The 17,130-nt window shown below is 38.3% G+C and overlaps 2 protein-coding genes across 2 annotated transcripts in view; both read right to left on the bottom strand.

Annotated features, from left to right (window-relative positions):
• Positions 1–8,539, bottom strand: part of rims2a (regulating synaptic membrane exocytosis 2a) — a gene marked incomplete at its 5' end in the record, with an annotated part of 113,104 nt that extends 104,565 nt beyond the window's left edge. The window contains 1 exon segment of the mRNA XM_079469300.1: positions 8,394–8,539. Coding sequence (XP_079325426.1) covers positions 8,394–8,539 — 146 coding nt within the window.
• A 968-nt stretch (positions 8,540–9,507) lies between these two features.
• On the bottom strand, positions 9,508–16,997 carry dcaf13 (ddb1 and cul4 associated factor 13). Its single transcript, XM_079469299.1, has 11 exons — positions 16,829–16,997; positions 16,550–16,749; positions 16,009–16,116; positions 15,483–15,572; positions 14,600–14,755; positions 14,316–14,393; positions 14,138–14,220; positions 13,898–14,062; positions 13,500–13,635; positions 11,183–11,346; positions 9,508–10,765 (listed from the first exon to the last, which is right to left on the bottom strand). Exons 1-11 carry the CDS (start codon positions 16,896–16,898, stop codon positions 10,678–10,680), a joined length of 1,338 nt encoding a protein of 445 aa, XP_079325425.1. The 5' UTR covers positions 16,899–16,997; the 3' UTR covers positions 9,508–10,677.
• Positions 16,998–17,130: the final 133 nt, after the last annotated feature.

Here is a 17,130-nt window from a genome sequence, read left to right as displayed (position 1 = left end):
CTTAGATGTATTGTGTCTATTACAGTCCAGTGTTTGTTGAATTTCAACAAATCAAACCTCAGTCATCCAACAAGTCTGACAGCATGACAAGACACATGAAAACTGTGATAAAAATCAAGGTTATCAAAACTATTTTTTATTTTCCTAAATGCATGTAGAAATATTACTGTTGTATTGCTTAGAAGTCACTATTGACTTGTTTTCTTTGCAGTATTTGGGGTGTGAAAAAATACAGAGCATATTTTCCGTTATTTTCACCTGTTTCACCAGTAATCATTTTCTGCAAATAAATGCAAATAGAAACGTTTTTTATTTGAATTTGGTAAAAATATTGTTCACAGAATGAAACAAAAATGATAATTTTACCCAAACACATACCTATAAATAGTAAGTATTAAAATCTGAAAAATGCAGCTATATATTTAATATACAATTTTTTTTTCAAAACAAGATTAAAAGCTATACCTGGAAGCTATATACAGAAGCTAGGATTTGGAATGGCAAATTCTGACAATTTCTTTTTGCAATTGTTTTCCTGAAGAAACTATTGAGATATCATTTTAGATTTGCATGTCCTGTGGGAATAATTTTCAACAGATGAAATTAGTTACGGATTATCGACTAAATCGTCTCTGCTAAATGAATAATGTAAATGATATCACAGTAGTCTAACCTATACATCTATAAATGTAAACCGAATGGCTGTTCGATACCATTAAATATTTGTGCTTTTGTAGTAATAGACAGGATGTAACAGATAATGTACAAAGAGCTCAACTTAACATGGACCATTATTTCATAAAGACCAAATCTAAACTTTAACCGGATGAGCTGGAAGCCAGAGCTCTGTCTGTCCAGGAATTTTCAAAAGATGCGGTAACACTACTTAAAGCATATATGTATAATGCATTATAAAATGTAGTTCTAATGTATTCATTTTGGCCTTGTAATGCACCTTATAATAGGGCAGAATTAAAATGACATTTAACGTATTACTTATGGCACACATTATGAACAATTATAATGCATTATATCCTTTAATAACCCTTTATAATGAATTATACATAAAGGCTTAAAGTAAAGTGTTCCCAGAGATGCTAATCTATTGTTGGGTATCGGAGGACCTTAGGTACTACGGTTAAAACATCTCCGAAACACCCATCAAATGCAAAGTTGGAAAGAGTCTGTATATAGGCCTATGACATGCCCAGTGCAATGTGACCAACCTGTCAGTTCTTCTACCCTGCCGGAGAAAAGAGACTTCAGTCAAGCTATTTATAGTCATCCATGAATAACAAAAAGCTCTTTAGGATTTGCATGCAATCAGCTTCAGGTGAACCGATCCCGGTCATACTCTTGCATTTCTGACCCAAGTCAACGGCCCAACACTCAGTCCCTTAACACTAAAATATCTTTCTGTTAAGGGCTGTCGAAGAATTAATCGTGATTAATCGCATCCAGAATGAACGTTTTTTGTTAACTGTGCATATACATTCTTAACTGTGTACATATACATTCTTTACTGTGCATATACATTCTATATTTATAAACACATACATGCATTTAATTAAGAAAATGATAAAGATGAATAAATTGTTATATATCATTTTAATTATTGGCAAATATAAATGAAACCATGTAAATATTTCCTTAAATATATACAGTATACATGTACTGTATGTGCATGTGCATGTGTATATAAATACAAAATTAACATGCACAGTGCCAAGACATATATTTTGTAAGCACAAACTTTTATTTTGGATGCGATTAATCGCAATTAACTGTTCGACAGCCCTACTTCTGTTGATACAAGATTAGCCAGAACACCACAACACTTAAAGTCAACATCAACCCCTATTTGTCGTTTTACTTCAATAATCTAATGTATCCCCCTGTGAAGCAGGATATTACTTCAAGAACAATAAATGTTGATTACAACATTCAGGAGTGAAACATATTAGCTTGGAAAAACAAACAAAAGAGACCCCCAACCTGTCCAACAAATAAATGAATCAACCCTATGTTGTTACTTCCAAACCCATGACTTTTTATGACTGATGTTTAGTCTTCACTATTACTTTATCATTTTATGAGTCCCATTAACTCTTGTGTGGAAAAAAAACCCACACTACTTCCTGCGGTGTTCCCCGGAAAACAAAAGTCAGACAAGTTTGGAAGATCACGAGGGTGAGTAATAAATTAAAATTCTCGTGCGAACTATCCCTTTGAACGTTAACTTTAGCATCAGTCGTTTCTCTATCATAAAGTTGTGTCCCCACAAACAACACTGAGAGATTACACGTCTATAAATGTAAAACAAACTATGAAACATCAAGCGGGAAATTTTACTTGTGCCAGCACAACTCTTTATGCTACAAAGCGATCGGTGTGTTCTCTCTGTGCGTTTCTCAGCATGCTGGGTCAGTCTTATGCAATAGCACGGCAGCAGTATACGGCAGGAGTGATGGGTTGCTCAGCGTTATGACGTACTGCTCTCTGTACGACACTCACGCTGAGCGCTTCTGCTGCACAGGAAACTGGCTGCGGTCCGGTTTACTCACACACTGCGTATCACAGCGTGATAGTTTGAGGTCATTTATTCTGTTTTTATTCATTTGACTAATGAATTGATGACTCTGTGGTAGGATCTAATGCAAATAAAGTAAAGCATACAATTGTGCCGTCTTCGGTATAAAATACTAGGTAAAACGTATAGCGTATTAATAGTTCATTCTGTCATGAATTACTCATCCTCAAGTTGTTCCCAGAACTGTTTATTTTCCTAAATCCTTCAAAATGTTTTTTTTGTGTTCAAAAGAAAAATAAATGATACGATACTTCTTTCTGCTATGGTAGTCAATGTTCCCCCAGAAATCTCAGTTGCTAACATTCTTCCAAATGTATTTCTTTGTGTTCATTAGAACAAATACTTCTATACAGGTTTGGAACAACTTGAGGGTAATTCATGACAGAATTTTGGGTGAACTATCCATTTAAAACCGTAAACTACACTAAATGTGGTTCCCCTATGATTATGAGCAAAGAACCACTTTTAGTGCTATATAGCACCATATCTTGGTTCTTCATAGTTGGTTTGGTTCGAATAGTAAAAAATACATAGACGTAATTAAATAGATGCCACACTCGATTGCTCCAGACGTCCGCCATATTGGATCCAGTGGTGAACTGTGAGATTTGAGCCTTGGCCCTCTGCGCATGCGCAACCGAACCTCCCAAACCCACACACTAAACCTTATTTTACCTCGCTGTGCTTTCCTATAGAAGTCTGCATACATCCTTATACCATCGCACTTACCCCATGATACATTTACAATGCTACTCCAGACTTGAAACGCAGCAAGCCGAACAGCACAGCAAGACAGTTATCACCAAAATAACAAGCAATACAAATAGTTACAAGTCGCGTGTATGTGCTCATAAATAGAATAATGGACTAGGTTGCACACACCCATGACCGACACTGCCTCCCAGTTCGATCATAAAACCAACACAGACAAACATACACAATAACAGTTTAAAAAGAAACAACTCATGAGGGTGTTCTCAGCAAAAGAAAACCTACACTAGCAGGCAGTAAACAGAGATTCACCAGCGAATAACCAGTGATTACAATAAATCGTAATATTAAACTGGTAACCTCACAGTGAACTAAACGTATGGAACTGAACGTAGTAAATTTACCATTTATCTGATAAAATGTCGCTGTCATGCAGATTAACAGCAAATATGCCCGACATGTTACATTTAAGACCAGTCAAAATCACTCGTCTCAAATTAAGCTCACATCAGCAACCAGAATAAATTGATGCACGGCGGCCTTATAAATCATAAATAACTTACAATTTGATGATCAAATTACTTGATAACAAAGTCTTCCTCCTGTTGTTTTGAACAACGTTTATCAGCTTTTTCCGAGACTTGATAACAAAGTTTTCCGCATTTCTCCTTATTTTTTTTAAGTTCGGCGGTTGTGAACCTCCTTCGTGTGCTTCTTCCGCTTTACGAGATTGCTGGTGAAAAACCCCCGAGAAGGCGGAAAGTTAGCGAAAAAACAAAGCGCGCCCGTTTAGAAAGATAATATATGATATGAACTTTACTGACATAAAAAATCCTCTTAAATCGTTGAGATATTTTCTCATTATTAACAGCTGATACTTTTACTGGCAGCAAAACAATCCATGGCAACAGTTAAAAAAGTGACTGGTCACCCAACAATGAAAATTCTGTCATCATTTACTCACCTTCTTGTCATTTTAAGAACACAAAATATATATAGGAAAAATTCAATCCATTAACTACATTGGTTTACAACTTTCTTTAAAATATCTTCGTTTGTGTTCTACATAAGACAGAATGTCATACAGGTTTGAAATAACAAGAGGGTGTATAAGTGATTACAAAATTTTAATATTGGGTGAACCATCACTTTTTACTGGAAAAATGGAGACTTGGCTACAGCAATATGGTGGCCGACCTACAGTTCGTATAGCGACCTATATAAAAGCTGCTATTGTGGAATATAGGCCTATTTATATATCTGTGATGGTGACCACATGACCCTATTATACACATAATTCTTTTTTTGCAAAAGATGTCAGTAATCACGAAAATGCTCATGGTTGTAAGTGTTGCTAATCCAGTTTACAGGGATACTTCATCCAAAAATGAAAATGCATCCTTCAATTACAGTCGAGTTGTTCCAAATCTGTATACATTTGTTTTTTGGATGAACACAGAAAGATATTTGTAAGAACGCTTGTAACCAAACAGATCTTGCTCCTCGTTGACTACCATAGTAGGAAAAAATACTTTATAATTTTTTTATTCTGTTGGTCACAAAAGAATACATTTTGAACGTTGGACAGCAAACAGTTCTGGGGCACTTTGACTAACATTGTATTCTGTCCTACTATGGTTGTCCATGGGGGGCGAAAAACTGTGGTTAAAAACGTGTTAAACGAAATGTATACAGAAAACTCACATACTCTACTTAACATTCATGCACCACTTAAAATGTACACCACTATATCAATCTAATGAATGACTAAGTAAAAATTACATGGACAACGAGAGAGGAGTGGGTTACATCAGAGTTGTGAGAGGAAATAAGAGTAAGAGGTAGAAACAAGAGCAAGGCAAGTGCCAGGTGACACAACGAGTCACAGCCAGCGAGTCAATGGAAGATGAGTTGAAAGGAGAATAGGGCAGAGGTAACTCAGAGGAGCACACACAAACACACATCACTTTTGTCCAACCATCTAAATTACCAAACCAACCTATGAGCAGATGGAAGACGTGATTGAACATGATGGAGCCATTTGGCGTGTGTTCTGCTGTGTGGGCTCTTTCTCACTGTTGGGTGGCCGAGATGTGGGGGAAGGGGAACTGACAAAGGTTATTTTACGAGGAAAATTGGGAATGCAATGCGTGTGTGCCCCGTCTAGAGTTTATTGTGTTGTACTATGATCGTAGTGGTCCTCCAGACGTCTGGCATGCACAGACGAATTTGAGGACAGTTTATCGTGGTAATACATTTCTGAATGAACAGCTTACAATGTGTGGGTCACAATGGTGAGGTCTATGTGTGTCATCAGGGCATCAGACTGCATCTTTGACCGATCAGAAACCATTATAAAGCCAAATATAAAACTTTGTCTGGAATGTAAATCAGTCCACAAGACAGACATCTGGTTATGCAAGACTGAGTGCTATTACCTTTTACGAACAAAAACGTTCAAAAAAATGTTTATTCACCTGCATCAACAACTTACAAAAAGTCAAGCAACAACCTAGCAATGCTGCAGCAACCATCCACAACATCCTAACATTGTGGTGGCATGTTTTCACATTTTCAAAAAGTACAAATCTATTCCTTCTCAAACTGTAAGCACATAGAGTATAATAGATAGAAGACTTTGCACACTTATGATCAAAACCTCATCTCAAAAAACTGTCTCTCACTCTTTGTCTCTCTTTTATATTCCATAAGCACCTCCCTCGGCCCTCTCTGTCTTTCAGCTGCTAAACCTCTTCCTCTCTCACTCTCTCTTTGGATTTGTTTCAGTTTTTGTGTCTCTTCCAGTGAGATGACAGGAAGTTGGCAAACACTCCTATACTGGGCTTTATCCATTCCTCATTCTCCCAGGATTCCCAGAGCTGGCTTACGGCCACTGTTGTGCGTCTACGTTTGCATATAAATGAATGCGAGTCTTCAAAAACCATTCCTTTCAAGAGGAGCGTTCCATACCCTGGCTCCCATGGTTACGCTGAGATTTATGGTGAAACAACCAGAGCTAAAAATCTCATTAGCGACCAGTCAACCAATTAACCTGCTTGTTCTCCATCACTACTTTGACCAGACGGAGCAGAAGAGAAGATCTACTGTAGCACATCCTTTACAAGCCTGTCACGTGAATGATCAAATATAATATGATGCAAACACCAAACAATCCTAACTTTTAATCTATAAACTTTGCATTGAAATCCATCCAGCTTGACACGAATAATACCTCAAATCCTGTGATTTGTTAAGAAAGGTGTGCTGTTAAAAAGGAACGCCTTGATACCCACATAACAAAGTCTTGGGAAGCACCCACAATGGCATAGCATTGTGATGGCTTTTGCCTGGGCACCTATCAAAACCAGTCCTAGTTTGACCTTGTTTTGACTGTGCTTTACCTCAAAACCCCCAGGTCTAAATGTCATGGCACAAAAACACATCCCATAAATAAGCACAATTCCTTATCTGTTGTTTAATTCCAAGGAAGAAAGCAAAATCATAACGGGGGCATCTGCATGTAAAGAAGGATTCTCTAATGAAAATCAGGTGGTCCATAAAATATACGTGGTCCCTAAAATACACAATGAAATATGAGCCCTGTACATAAAAAACAAGGGTTGTCGTAGTAGACCAACCAGAAGAATGTAGGCCACAGTTAGAAATACTGCACACTCACTATTCAGTATAAGTAACAGTCAGAAGCCAATAAGCCACTTTGTTGTTGTGTAACTCTACACCGGCCATTTGCACACTACACACTAAAACGGCCTCGTGACATTGTCCACACTGCCGGTAACCGACTATAACCATCCCTCATGACATCACCACTAGACTGGCTAACATTATCTCGTTCTCTATCGTTCGCCGCGTGCAAACTATGAATGGTAGAAGTGTGTGTTTAAGAGGGAGGGTTCCCATGACTCACCTAACACATACACATTGAGGTGGCAGTCAGCTTTACGTTTGTGACTCATGTTTACTTCGCTTATTGCACGAATTCAGATCCATTTCCACGCCGCAGTGGTAATATTTACCTAATAATACAACCCTGCCTCCACGCCCTCGCACAAAAAAACATGATGGAGTCAAAGGCGACACACAGTTTCTCGTAGTTTCTAATAGAACGGCCAGTGCTCTTCTGAATGAAGCCCGGGTTGAATTGTTTCAATGCACCTTGACTGGCCTTTGGGTCTTGAAAATGATGTAAAAGGTTGACTTAAAAATAGAAAGTCTCACGATATCCCAAAAATATGCGTCCTATAACATTATGTAGATTTGTGATGTTTTAGAAAAAATGGTATACCCTTAAAATGCTGTATAGAAGGTTAACCAAATTTGTAAAACAATATAAACATAAAGCATTCTAAAACCTATAGGATTATGTATATTCTATATTTATTAACTATTAAATAACTATCAAGCATTCTGCATTGATAAGTGATAAAACCGTCTGCAGACCTATTTTTGAAAATAGAAAGAGGCTAGTCCACATTCCTGTATATTTTACAGTTGAATGTGTCATCATGATACCATAGTACTTACAAAATTATGAAATAACACTGTAAACGATGTTAAGCTGTCAATTTAGAACAGTCAGTCCTCTTCCAGAACGCCGTTCAATGGGTTTGTAAGGCGCTCAGTGGACAGCGCCGTGGTGCTGAAACCGCTGGCGCCGCAGCTTCAATGCTCAGGTCAAAACAACATCAGATATTCATATCGATTAAAGTGGAAAACGCTCTCTTACACTCCAAGTTGTTATTATGAAGTGTGCGTTGTAATAAAGGCGAAAATGGCGTCCGCTGCCAACACAATCTGAAGCCAAGAGGGTAAAACGGGCCTGATCTCAATATGAAAAAGCACCCACTGTCACTCATTAAATAATACAAACGTGATTTCCCCAGCTTCCCACCATCAGGTAATCGTCATTAAAACCTCAGCACACGCCTTTGATCGCTCTCCACGCCAAAAACCAATGCACACATCCAAGAATATTTCACGCCAATCTCATTCAAGTTTTCCCTCAATCAAAGACCCCATCCTTAAAACCAACGCTATTTGCATTTTATAAACGACCCCACAATGCGCTTACTTCAGCATGGACTGCTCCTTTTCCTCTTCTTTCTTTTGCCGGTCCATGACACCGAGGATGATCTTTCTCTCCTCCTCGGTGAGGTGGCTCAGGTCGGGCATCTCCGGCAGGACAGGCCCGCTGCGGGTCCCAACTGGAGCAGACATCTTTACACACTAATGCTGAAGGAGATCAATAATCAGACATATTCTGTGATGAATACAACGCCTTGTTTGATCAATGAGCATGGGCTTTTGTTTGCTTAAGATTCAAAAGCCAAATCCCACCGCACCGTCTCTCAGACGAGGATCGGGGCCATTGTGCTGTTTTACACTGAGATAGCTCGTGTGATGAAAATAACTGGTTATTATACTGGTACAATGTAAACTCTAGTCTATATAATCGAGGTGTTCTGCATTAAGGGATTCGTCAAGATATAGGACAATGAATACCGCCGGTCCATTTAAAGCAATAGCTATAGATATTCATCTAATCCTGTACAGATTTCTCTTCTTCATCATAACGGTAAAAAAGGCGATATATTATGGATAAAACAGCACATTTCCTCCACGCGACGTTACTCCAGATGTCTGTGGTGAGATGAAAGAGCCTCTTGCCTTTTATTTTGCCATCATCGTGTACAATCCTATCTAACCCATCGCTGTCATCGTCCTCGGAAAGTTCTCTTGCATCTCATATTATAGACGGCGAATCCACCTCGTTTGTTCCCGTGTCGAGTGCCTCCGCACTTCTCGGTTTCCTCCAGGTTTGTTAATTCTTTGGGATATCTTAAATACACAAAAATGGATGCAGGGATACAGAATCCCAATTGGAAGAGTGGGGGCGGAGCGAAGCCGCCCGGTCGGAAGGCGAGTTTTTCGAATCCTACTACATCAAAGGGCCGACTGTAAATATTCATAATGGCGTCCGCGGTCATAGGAAGACAACGACGCAACGTCATATTGGCTTACTTAATATTCATGAGAAAACCTTTGCCGATGAAGGGCGAGTACTGAACGTCATCAGAAGAACTCATCTACTATTGGCTATTAGGGACGCATTGTGATTAATATTAATGAGCATACCGTGCTCATTGCACGGAAACCTCAATGTCATCATTGCCTGATTAACATTCTATAGGGAGTTGTCGGCGCAACGTCATTACGCCTCGATTAATATTCACGAAAACCTTTGCAATAGTAGGACTCGCAATTTCATTGACAGCCAGTCTGGGAACAATGTGAAAAAGTGGACTGGAATTTGCATTTAAAAAGGATCAGTAATAAAGCCTAAAAATAACCTGAACGGGGCCGTTTGCCATCGACAAAGGTAAATCAATATTGCATCAATTTAATTCAATCTTTAATGAAATGATGCAGTGTTGAACTGAAAACTGCTAATTAAACCACCCACTTGTTCATGTAGATCTCAATGTTACTTCACTTATACAGTCTGATCTGGTATTATACAATAATATACATTAAACACCATTTATGACCACATAATTATATTAATAATGTATACAAGTTGGTAGTAGGCCTATTAGACAACACATTTAATTTTACATCAATGTAAACACTGCTGTGAAAATCCCAAATCTTGTCTCTGTTCAGTAACTTGCAAATTAATCTACTTTAAACGCACGTTTGTCATTTTGTGTATTGTACAATTTTAAGAAAGACAAAATTTAAATTTCTTCAAACGTCAGCTGAATAGTCCTACAAATTTAACACGTGGTGTACTTCCCTCGGAATCTTCAGGATGCACATCCTGAGTTTTAAAGGAGATCAGATTGAGATGATTGGATTACGGGCATAAGAGGTAAATAAAGGCTTATTTCTCACTGCAGAGATAAAACGTTTACAGGATTAACAGCCAAACAATGGCTTGCCTTAAACTAGTGACAAATGTTAAAAAAAACATCTTGCAGCATCGACACGACGAAGCAAGGGCGATGACCAGTAAAGGGAATCTTTTACATTTTTCTGTACTTTTTTTGATAAGTAAATAAAGGTTTTGATTTGATGCCTAACATGTGTTTATATTGATCATACTTACCCAAAGAAAAAATACTAGTACAACATCCATGTTCATATTTGTACATGTAAAAATATTTTATAAACGTCACCAAACATAGCTTGTATGCATCAAACTTAAATGCGGGTACATGACAGCTGCAGTATACTGAAAGTTCATATGCATAACAAAATGTCTTGGTACTTTACTAAAAGAGAGGACAAGGCTGAAATACATCGGTATGGACCACTGACACATTTCCTTTGATACCACCTCTTTAAACCATCTTTTATTCCACTACAGCCACCACATGTTTCTCCTTTTCTGGCACCAAGGGAACCGATCCAGGCTTGCTGTGTTTGCGCACATTTTGTTCCCTAAAAACACACAAAGAGAGAAGCGCAAACAATCAGAATGACGACTGAACTCAAACAAGGATTCATTTCCTTTCCTCCATTTCAATAAGGCCAAAGGGCAAAAATACAGTGAGATTGACATCTGTGTAATGTTTTGATGTTAAAACCCTTTCTCCCCATTGTGCAGTTGACTTTTGCTCAGATAGTCCCCTCCTAAATTCACACCATTGTGAATTTAAGCGGTGACTATTTGAGCAATAGCGGAGTTTTAGATTTACAAATTTGACAGATGCTTTCATCCAAAGTGAAAGAGTAGATTCAAAGTATATACTACAATTATTACAAGTTAAATTTTTTGGGACCTATTCTTTGAAAACAGTTCTCTCAACATGTTGATTAAAGTTTGTTTGACAAAATTTTCCTGAAAGCACCACTCACTTCCTGCGTCTTGCTTCTTTCATCTCCGTCTGTTGTCTCTTCTGCTTTAGGACGTCTCTGGGCACGTGGCGATGACGGGCAATGCGCTTGACCTGCGGATGGTGCTGAAATTTCTCCATCAACTTTTTGTTGTAGTTTGCGGCTGTTTTTTCCCGGGAAGACATCTGTGAAGAATGAGACTTGTGTCAAGATCTTACATTCTATATATTGTAATAACCGACACACAGTGCTTGTTTTATTGGAAGCAAATAAGTTGATTCCTAAAGAGTTTGCGCTTTGAGCTTCAATCAAACAAGCCAGAGTTTCAAACAACCACGCAAACACATACATTTCTTAAGAATCAAGTTATTTGATCACACATTTAATTCGGAAATCAACATATGGACCTTGCATAAGAATAAAGCTTTGCTTTTAAACACACAAGACGCACCCTCATTTGTCTCTTGCAGTCATAAAATGCCTGTGGCCCGCGGGCTACAGCTCCACACCCCTCTGAGGGCTTTTATTCTAATTAAAAGCAATGATTTTCTCCAATTCAATTTGTTTAAGGCAATCTAATAGCTGCTGATGCCATCAGGGCACTCGGGATGAGAAGCAGAAGGCCTGTTAACTCTTCCTTACAAATTTCTTGATGTTTGGTGTTCATGTAAGCAAGAAAAGTCTCAGCGCAAACGTGACTCTACGTTTTTTTAATAGAATCCCACAATACCATAGACAAGATGTTTTTAAACACCAAAAACCTCAAGAGAGACTGCAAGGATGTTCTTAGGCATTCAGAGCCTTAATTTAAGAAAGAAACAAGAAACAAACCAGTGCAATGCAGTAGCATGCCATTTAACAGAAGAGGTTTAAAAGAGGGTGAAAAATGGGCACGCAAAGCCTAATAACTACAGATGGTGAAAAAAACACTAAATAACTTAAGTGGACTGCAAGATATATAATAATTCTGGAAATATCACAAACCAGTGAGATATGCATGTATTGTTTTACTTTTAAAAAATCATGTATTGTCAAAGTTTTAGGCTGAATGCGAAACATGTTTGTTGGTTATATATTTGAAATCATTATTATTATTATTAGTTGGGGGGCTTTTGGTCTTTATTTGTATATATAGGATAGTGAATGCAGACAGGAGCATGAGGGTGAGAGAAGAAGTGTAGAATCGGGACATGACCTGGGTAGGACTCAAACCTGTGTCCCTGTGAGCCAACATCTCACATGTATATGTCTGGAGCACTAACCAATGAGCTACAGCTCCTACATATTTGAATATAACGATGATTTTACTAACTTTATTTTATAGAATACTGCATATAGAATTGTAAAGCAAATCATATTTTTCTTCATATATTTATATGCATATGACAAAATATGAAAGAATTATCTCCGAGAACCTCTTTCATGGTGAAATGCGATCAGATCAGACAGAAAAAAAACCTGTCAATCTGGGACTCTCTACGAGTCAAAAAACCCGCCGGCTCTTGATTCAGCATCTGTTCTGTTAATGAAATACCCTCATGCGCTTGATAGTTTAATGTCTTCATTATTTGTCCGGCTTTAAGTGATTGGCTGATTCAAACCGCTGATAGCTGCACTGAGTGTCTGATCTCTTTAAGTGAAAAGGATCAAAATAAATTTCTCTCTCTTCCAGATCAGTGAATGCCAATAGTCTGCCAGGGCTGAAGTGCACGAGGGAATCTGATGGTCTGCCTGGAGCAGATACAAGACGATCGAGAAAGTACCTTTCACCTGGAGCGGAACCAACCTCAGTCTCAGCAGAACAAGCCGCGCTTCAACGTGCATTTACACACTGGATTTACTTGAAGAGGCCATATTTCATATTTTATAGCATTTAACTGCTTCCCTTAATGGCTGTTCAACCAAATACATGCATGATATACAAAATGTATCATATTTTAGCTAATCTTTCAGTCCAATATATAAATAATGAAATAAATAGTAACAGTCAAAAAAAAACAAAGACTACTTTTGCTTTTAGCAAGGACTACATACAGTTTTGCCTTAGTTTAAAAAAAACATCTAAGGATTTCCCAGGAAGCTCCTCATTATGAAATATAGTAAAAAGCAGTTTAGGGCAATCTATTACAAGGGCTGTAAAAGCATATTGCTGTGCTTTGACAAATTACATAAAACCGCGATGCCTTTTTCCTGGCCAGGTTTCAGACGGTGGCAATAATGCCATACAGGCACTTAATGAAAGTGATTTGTGAGTGAAATTATTTTAAGTGCTTACTGGTCGGATGCTGAAGTTTATGAAACACTTTTAAATACAGGTATGACTCATAGAGACTCTCACCACTCCGAGCTTCTCCGATGCGTTGGCCTTCCACAGCCGGATGTTCATTTCATCCGAGCCGCTCAGGACGTATTTGTTGTCAGCCGACCATTTCACGCAAATGACGTGCTGCATGCGTTTGGTGTGGTACACCTCCCTAAAGAATTACAATATAATAACAATTTTAATTTACTTTCTTGGTGCTCATTTTTCAGTTATTGTGTATAATTCATTGCCATACATTTTTCAGGAAAAAAACTTTGTATGCTTTTTTTTTTACCCTTGCCGTTCAACTGTATCGTACATGTAACCAAATCAGTTCTTCTGCATCTTTTCCGACTCATTTGCAGAACACAGATTAGTTATACCCTAAATGTATTCATTATAAATTGCACTGACACCATCAGGAAGGGATTCACCTGCTGCGACCTTTGTCCTTCGGAAAGATGCGAATGGTTTTGTCGAAGCTGGCCGATACAAACTCTCTTCCTGTGGGCGAATAATCCACATCCAGAACGGCGGAAACGTGATCCACGTGCACAGTCACAGGACATTTCAGATATCTCATGTCATAAGTATAGAGACTGTGAGAGATAAACGGAGAGATTAACAGTTGCAAGACAGTAAAATAAAACTTAGTTGCATTTAAATAAATTTACTTGGAGTCCTCGTTGGAGCAGGTGAAATAATACGCTTCCATTGGGTTCCAGCAAAGTGTGTTGCTTCTCAATTGCATGACGACCTAAAATAAGGCGTGACTTCAATACAGCGGTACAGCAAACACCACGAATCTGTCATTTATCCATGTATGCGAAAATATAAATCACACACACACACCTTTCTGAGTGGTGTTGATTCTCTCATGTCATATAAGACGACACTTCTGTCTGATGCACAGCTGGCGAGTAGGTCTGTCTGAGGAGGGTAACAGTTTTTTTTTGTTTAACAATACTGATATTTAAACAACACACCAATTCAATGTTTTCTTCAAAGCTAAACTGGATAAGGTTTGGATGTGCAGGACATTTTAATGCAAACTTGTGTATACACGTGTCTTGTAAAAAGCACCATATATGTTACTTTAGATTAAATCGTCTTCCTGCTATGTGATTCAATCTCACCTCCACTGGGTTGTATCGGACGCAGCTGAAGCTGTCCACACCCCAGCTGAAGGACCGGATAGGGCTGCTTCTCTGCTCATCATAAATATCCACTGTCTGGCCACATGTGGCAAACATCGCCTCCCTCTGGTGATGGTCAACACCTGTGACCACAGCCTGCAGGACAGAGTCATTATTTGTTAAAAGACACTCATACAGACTACTGAACCTTTGTGAATGTTACAGGCTTTTATTCAACATGTACAAAATTATTATTTTCAATATGTGTCTTTTAATGTCTTTAAGTAAAGTGAATGGTAATTTAAACGCAGGTGAACACAGGTTACATTCTGTTAGGGCCCGAGTGATTTATTTTTCACTGTATTCACAATGATTTTTCCAGGCGAAATAGAGAAACATCTTGAATACTGAATTCCATTCAATATAAAAGTGTCAAGATTGAAAGGCAAAATTAGATCTACCTTTTTGCATTGAATAATAACATTCATCTTGATTTTGTTACGACGCAGCGGAAATAATATAAAAATGTAAAGGAATAGTTTGCACGAAATGGTAATTTTCACTGCCCCTCATGTCATTCCAAACCAGTATGACTTTCCCAAAAGAAGATATGTTGAAGAACACCGATGCCCCAACAACACTATGCCCCATTGACATTCATTGTAAGGACACAAAACCACTGGGACATTTCTGAAATCATCATTTGAGTTTCACAGAAGAAAGAGTCACATACAGGTTTTGAACCACATGAAGGTAAATAACTGATGAAAAATAATATGGGGGTGAACTATCCCTTTAAGGCATTTCTAAGTACGGATGTATTCACAAAATATAATTGTAGATGATGTATATCACTCAACTCTACAATTTGAGTAAATTTTACCTTTCCCAGAATTGTGTTAATAGGTTCCTCCTGCACGCCGTATCCTGGCGGTTCCATGTTCCATTGTTTGATGGTCTTGTCATCTCCCACCTGTGGATGACATTATGATTTCTCATGACACTGAATTTCATGATCACAACAGTGATTACAGAAATCTAAAGGGATAGTTCACCCCAAAATGAAAATTGTGTCATAATTTACCCAGATTGTTCCATAACTGTATAAACTTTGTTGTTCAGCTGAACACAAAGGAAGATATAAGAAAGAATGTCAGTAACCAAACCGATCTCATCCTACATTAACTCCCATAGTATTTATTTCCCTTACTATGGCAGTAAATAAGGGATGAGATCTTTTTGGATACTGACATTCGTCCACTGATCTTCCTTTGTGTTCAGCGGAACAACGAAACGTATACGGGTTTGGACAACTTGAGGGTGAGTAAACGACGACAGAATTTTCTGAGTGAACTATACCTTTAAACAGCTTTGTGTTTATCTGAGAGGAACGGGCTTGACTAAATTACCGTGAAAAAGGAAGTGCCACAAAAGCGAGAGCAGATTCCTCGTACAAATCCTTCGTGAGCCTGGATGGTCCTCACGCACTCCCGCCTCGGGAGGTTCCACACTTTCACCTGAAATATGAATACATGTCAAGTGATGGAAACAAGCTTGAAGAACGGGGAGCAAGTTACCCAATTTGAATAGTTTATATGTTATTGTTTTAATAACAACACGCATTGATTAACACCCAACACCAAAACGAAGAACAAACATGTACATAGATTTAATAGTATCAATTGTTTTACACCACGTTGACATTAAGAGCCGGAAAAATGCAAATAATGTATTGTATAATATCCTGGAATGTTAATATGTATTATAAAATATTCCCTTAATCTATAAAATAGAGGTCTTGTTGATATTTGTATCATTGTATTTCAACTGTGTATTGATCTTGGATGGTAATTATAAAAACGCACTACAGTCTCTCTAAATTCATATATGAATATGAATCTAAACATGTTACATTCAGACGATCATACCATGATAAAAGCCTCAATATACCTCTCCATCACACGCTCCAGATAAGACTGTTGAAAGGCTTTTGGCGTGTTTAGCAATGCAGCTGATGCCATCTCTGTGTCCATCCAATGAAGCCACAAAGGGTTTGGCAAACACCCTCTCAAGTTTAGTGGCATTTAGGGCTCTGGTGTACTCCCTGGGCACCTCAAACGGGTGCAGTTTGGGGTCATAGTTCCTCGGCACTGGATGGGGTATAACACTGCATTTAGTCTACTTCCTATCGCAGTTAATACGTGATATAGTTATTAAATAGTTTCCTACCTCGCTGGATATCTCTGGTTGTCTCTCGAACGTAATCGTCCGGGTTTCTGCAAAGTACTTTAACCTTCATCCCACCGATTTACACAAAAACACTAAAAACCCAGACTAGAGCTGGAGCGTCCACCATGTGTTTGCGTGACGCGACGGCACGTGTGTCACGTGACATAGTACATCCGGATGCCGAGAGCGGTAGAAATAGTACAGGGCAGAATGGCCATTGGACATTGAAAATGATTGAAACATTTTTAAACACGACAACAGTAAATAGGTATATAAAGAAAACTAAACAGATTGTTAAGCTT

Source organism: Barbatula barbatula (assembly GCF_947034865.1).
Source record: "Barbatula barbatula genome assembly, chromosome: 12".
Classification (NCBI taxonomy): Eukaryota; Metazoa; Chordata; class Actinopteri; order Cypriniformes; family Nemacheilidae; genus Barbatula; species Barbatula barbatula.
The sequence above is the reverse complement of the archived record's forward strand: the minus strand, read 5'-3'. Positions and strand labels throughout refer to the sequence as shown.